At 41.8% G+C, this 6,000-nt stretch overlaps 1 protein-coding gene across 1 annotated transcript in view; it reads left to right on the top strand.

Moving 5' to 3' along the window:
• The first annotated feature begins 400 nt into the window (after window positions 1–400).
• Window positions 401–6,000, top strand: part of LOC132823558 (glutamate receptor ionotropic, delta-2-like) — a 536,033-nt gene continuing 530,433 nt past the window's right edge. Inside the window, exon 1 of the mRNA XM_060837503.1 lies at window positions 401–951. Within this exon, the coding sequence (XP_060693486.1) occupies window positions 867–951 (85 nt within the window). The 5' untranslated portion in view covers window positions 401–866. The remainder of the gene's footprint in view (window positions 952–6,000) is intronic.

Raw genomic sequence — 6,000 nt, 5'->3', positions numbered from 1 at the left:
AGAGAAAAAAAGGCTTCAGGGGATTAGTGCCCATCCGAACGAGTGAATCACTGAGGGGATTTGAGCTTCCTTCATCATGCGCGCTCGGAATAGTGCTAACAATCCGTGTCGAGTTTTCGACCAACACACACACACACACACATATTCCTGCATGTCCTGCTTCAGAGAATGCTGCATAACGTCAGTTTCGCTATTTACGCAAATTGAACGTATTCCCATTTATTGCCGCTAGTGGCTGCGTAGACCCGATTTGTCTGGCGTCTCATGGTTTTTTTTTGACCGCTTTTAAAGCTTCGTTCCAAGACAATTAATTCAGGAGAGATCGAGGTGACTTGTCCCTCTGCTGCCTTTTCTCAGGGAAGGGACTTCCCAGCATTAACTGAAATCCAAGCGACAGACAGGAAAGGGGGCTCCGCAAAAGCGCTGCAGTTGGAGATTGTACAATTTCACTGGTTTGTCTGCTCAGCTTTTGGCTTTGCATTTGGCTGTCATGGGTTTTCTGCTCCTGACAGACACCGAATCGGTAGCTGCCACTGACGGTGAGATACAGCTCTTTGCCAGATCATGACCATCAGCGGCCGGGGAAGGAGCAATTCCCGCTGAATCCCGCATCTCTTTTGCTGTAGTTTACCTTGGAGTCACTTTTTCTTGAAGCGTGGATTGGAGAGACACGCTGCTGTTTTCTTCAATAAAACAAAGTCCGTAAAGTTCCAGAAACGTATTTTCCCGCCGCTGGCAACAAATCAGCAGTGTCACCCCAGATGTTTTATTTAAGTCGGAGGGAGATTGGATCGCCAGGTTTTGTATTTACGTTATGTGTTCCATGTTCAATGTTCCTGCGGTCTCCAGTTGACTGATTAAAGGAAATGGAAGTTTTGGCCGCTCTGATTGTATCCATCTCTTGGATCTTATATCCCGACAGGGTAGCTAGTGATTCCATCATTCACATAGGTAAGACAATCCTGTTTGTTCGCTTTTCTGCTAAAATAAAGACAGTGAAATTTTGAGTAGATCGTAAACACATTAGAATCACTGTTTTACTGATGTGCGTTAACCGTATCCGGTAACCCAGGATTCGCAAATACATTTTCAGAGCGCCCAGGCCGATTACTGTTTGCTGTAAAATCATTGCATCGTGTGTTTAGCAGTTGTCATTTGCACTTGTCCAAACGTTTGAAGAATGCAGCAATTTTATCTGCAAGTTACGTGTTACGCTACAGACTGTCATTATCCAAGATTGGATGTGCTACGTTACCCAGGTTGACTGGATAATTTTTTTAAAAATGGATAAAACAGTCAGAAATGAAAGCAGTTGGGTAAAGGGCCAATTGAATCGGTATTCTACGGATTTGCATAACTTGCAGCGAAGAGATACTGAATGCATTGAAGAGTTGTTTTGGCAAGTCCCCTACGTTCAGTGTAATGGACCAATAAACCAAGTATGAACTGGTAACCTGCCTATTGCATACCTGCAAAATATAGGAAAAGGACCAGGACAAGTTGGGTGAATGATGTTACTGTGTCTTTTACTTTACGTGGTTCTGACCGCACAGGCTGTGTGTGAACGGTCCCTTTAGCTGGTCTAAGTGGTATTGGTGGCAATGTGTGTTCCCTGCACTTTAAAGAGTAAGAAAACGGGCTATAGAATCAGTTCCATTCCAACTGTCAGTCACGAAGGTACGATCCTTGCACGCCGAAGCGGGTAGGGAAAAAATAAAGAATGATTGGTGAGGTCTGCCGCAGTTCCATTCTGCAGAGGTTGTCATATCCTGTGTTTATACAGTAACGGGAAAGGTCGAACCAGTTGCATCAAATGAAGACGAGTGGCCGAGACGCGTTCGTGTTTGAGGTTCAGTCTGTCCATACACCTCGACTGGACGCACAATATTCATTCGAGCCAATGCACAGCCACCTTATTACAGAGGGATTGCCTTCAGCTCATTGCAGGACAAGCCTGGACTGAGGGAACGTGCACAAGATCTGGGGAGGCGGTTACAAGAGTTCGGGGGGAGGAAGAGGGTTAGTATGAGGCTAGAGGAATTGGATAAGGCAAGACCGGGGAATGGTGTTGGTGGCTTAAGGAAGTGGGCGAGAACAAAGAGGGTGGTATCATGAGGCTTGAGTCGGTGGGGTTGTAGGAGGGACAGGGTGGGGGGAGTAACTTGAGAGGTTTGAGGAACGGATGTGGTAGCACAAGATTAGGGCATGGCTTTGAAGCTCAGAGACATTGTGGGAGTCATACAGTGGAAGATGTGCTTCCGCAGACAATACTAACAGGTATCTGAATAAATTTGCCTTCTGTTGGGGTGTGAAGTGAGAGAGTGCAGTCAGTAAGATTTTTACTTGACGATGTGGTACCACCCAGAACATACTGTGAGGTACATTGAACCATACTTTGAGGCCCTATGCATTGAGAATAATCTGTCATCTCATTAGACTTTGTGAAAACTCTTTCCTGGTTTAAAGATTCTTGCATACACGAAAGTAACAAGTTAGGAGCAACAGTAGGCTATCCAACTCTCTACCCTTCAGGCTCTCTGCCTGTATTCCTGATGAAGGGCTTTTGCCTGAAACGTCGATTTTACTGCTCCTCGGATGCTGCCTGAACTGCTGTGCTTTTCCAGCACCACTAATCCAGTATCCAAGTTTTTAAGTCCATTCTGCTCTCAGGACAATCATGACTGTTAGTTTTCATTCTGTATTTCACATTCCCATCTACACCCAATAACCTTATAATCAAGCCAATGAATCAAACATTGCCTTAAGTTTTCTTAAGTAAAAGTACTCAGGTACAGAAGGGTGTCCCGTAATACTGGATTCACCACATGAGGAAACTTCATTTCCAAGTTCACCTTGTCAGGACCATTCGGGATCTTTTAAACTTTAGCCAATCACTCCTCACTCTTCTGAACTCCTGATACAAACAATGCCAGCCTGTTTAACCATTATTTATGATGTTGCTTATTCCAGGTGTCAATCTAGTAAATCTCCATTGAGCTGCTTCCAAAGCACTGCTGTCCTTAAATAATGAGACCAAAATCCTATATAATATTTGAGATACAATAGCCTGTATTACTAAAGTATAACATCTTATGTTCGGTATCTCTCATAACAAAGGAAAACATCCCATTAACCTTTGTGATCATGTGCTCTATCTGCATACTAACTTTTTGTGACTCATGCACTGGAACCAGGATCCTCTGCATGTCAGAATTCTACAACGATTCTCTAGTTCAGTAATAATCTGCTTTTTAATTCTTCACGCCAAAGTGAGCATCTTCACATTATCTGCCAAATTTTTATCCACCCACTTAACCAGTCATAACATCTGCAACCATGTTATGTCATCTTCATCATATACTTTCTGACCTACTTTTGTGTCACCTGCAAATCTAACTGCCTTGCCTTCAATCCCTTCATCTAAGCCATTGACATAAATTGTAAAAAGTTGAGGGATGCATTCCTGGAGTCCCTACCTGTCGCATCCTAACAATCTGTAAAAGGTCCATTTATGCATGTTTATACATGTTTCCTGTAAGCCATCAGGCAAATAGGTAATCTCCTACAATGTGACCTTTTACTTGTTATAAAAGCTTTGATGTGGCACCTTATCAAATGCTTGCTGGAAATCCAAATATAGTAAATCTACAGGTTCTCCTTTCTCAGCAGTGTATGTTACTCCTTCAAACAGCTTTAATAAATTAGTTAAACATAATTCCCTTTTAACACAACTGTGCTGACTCTTCCCGATTGCTTTGAGCTTTTCCAAAGCTCCGTTACAAACTTTTTAAAGATCAAATTTAACAATTTCCTCATGATAGGTGTCAAACAATGCTTTTTGGTTTTCTCCTCCCATCTTGAAAAAAGGGGTCATATTTTGTGTTTTTCCAGTCCAATGGAACCTTTCTAAAATCCAATGAATTTTGGAAAACTAATATGAAATCAGTATTGCCTCATTAGGACCTGTTTTAAGACCCTGGCTTGAAGTTTGCCAGGACCGAGAACTTATCAACCAACTACTCCATCAGTTTGCACAATATCACTTTCCTAGCGATTAACATTTCCTCTTCTATCAGCCTCCAGTTTTACAGGTGTTGCTGAAATGTTTAGTATAAACAAAGAGTGCAGGTTCATAGCAACGTGAAAGTGGAGTCACAGGTAGATAGGATAGTGAAGTAGGCATTTGGTATGCTTTCTTTTATTGGTTAGAATATTGAGTACAGGAGTTGGGAGGTCATGTTGCGGCTGTATAGGACATTGGTTAGGCCACTGTTGGAATATTGCGTGCAATTCTGGTCTCCTTCCTATTGGAAAGACGTTGTGAAACTTGAAAGGGTTCAGAAAAAATTTACAAGGATGTTGCCAGGGTTGGAGGATTTGAGCTTTAGGGAGAGGCTGAACAGGCTGGGGCTGTTTTCTCTGGAGCGTCAGAGGCTGAGGGGTGACCTTATAGAAGTTTACAAAATTATGAAGGGCATAGATAGGATAAAAAGAGAAAGTGTTTTCCCTGGGGTGGGGGAGTCCAAAACTAGAGAGTATAGGTTTAGGATGAGGGGGGAAAGATATAAAAGAGACCTAAGGGGTAACTTTTTCACGCAGAGGGTGGTAAATGTATGGAATAAGCTTCCAGAGGAAGTGGTGGAGGCTGGTACAATTGCAACATTCAAAAGGCATTTGGATGGGTATATGAATAGGAAGGGTTTGGAGGGACATGGGCTGGGTGCTGGCAGGTGGGACTAGATTGGGTTGAGATATCTGGTCGGCATGGACAGGTTGGACCGAAGTGTCTGTTTCCATGCTGTACACCTCTATGACTCTATAAACTTGAGAGTGAAGACAAAGACAGAATATTTATGAATTACATTCACCATTTCTTTAATACCTTTTGTTAACTCCTCAATGTCAACCTCTGTAAGACATTTCTTGCCTTTATTCTGGGTATCATTGGCACACAACAAATTGGGTACTGTCACATTAAATGCAGTAAATCTTTATTAATTCTCTAAGCAATAGTACATCCTCAGTGCTACTTGCTTAGTAGCCCTGTGAACAGGTCCGATGCAGGTGATCTACATGTAAAGAGGTCACTGACCATGTCTTCAGCATGGCTGACAACACCACCCTACACATTGCATTGGTGTGGTCCTTTTCAAATTTTTAAAAAATTTACATTTTGTCTCTTGTTATGGTTGCGTGTTGCAAAAGTAGTGCCTGGTTTTGGTCCATTTAATTTGTTGGTAATTACATTACTGTCCAGTCCAACAGCTTCTACCAGATGTCCAATAGCTGGGCCCAGTCCCAAGAACTTGCTTCCATGAATACAGACAGTTGTTTTGAAGTATTGTCTGAAATATCCGTATCAATCACCAGTGTTTAAATGAGGGAGATATGTTTATAGCCTTAACACACACACAGAACAAAAAGGCCTTCATCAGACTTGCTTCTCAGCTTAAATCATTTTACAGACTGGCTGATCCAAACAACTGTTTTCATCTAAATTCCCTAAATTCCTTGTTCTCAAACTCATACTGCAGTTATTTAGAAAATTGGTTAACAGGCAGAAAGCAGAGAGTGGAAAATAAATGAGTTATTCTGAAGTTAGAAGGATGTGATCAGTGAGATATCACAGGATCAGTGCTTGGGCTCCATCTGTACAATATCCATATCAGTGTTTTGCATGTGAGGAGCAATCAAAATATTTCTAAGTTTTCAGATGATCCAAAACTTGGGAATGTTGGTTATGAGGAGGATGCAAAGACACTGAATGGAATTTAGACAGGTTGAGTGAGTGAGGAATAATGTGGCGCATTGAATATAATATGTATAATTGAGAGGTTAACCACTTTGGGGGAACAAAAATTCAGTGTATTTAGTAAATGGTAAGAAATTGGAAAAACGTTGATGCTCAAAAGGACCTGAGGTGTCTTTGTTCATAACTCACTGAAAGCTAGCATTGTAAGTATAGCAAGAAATATGGAAATCAAACAGTATGCTATCCTT

Source organism: Hemiscyllium ocellatum, chromosome 16, assembly GCF_020745735.1.
Source record: "Hemiscyllium ocellatum isolate sHemOce1 chromosome 16, sHemOce1.pat.X.cur, whole genome shotgun sequence".
In the NCBI taxonomy this organism is placed as follows: domain Eukaryota; kingdom Metazoa; phylum Chordata; class Chondrichthyes; order Orectolobiformes; family Hemiscylliidae; genus Hemiscyllium; species Hemiscyllium ocellatum.
The sequence above is the reverse complement of the archived record's forward strand: the minus strand, read 5'-3'. Positions and strand labels throughout refer to the sequence as shown.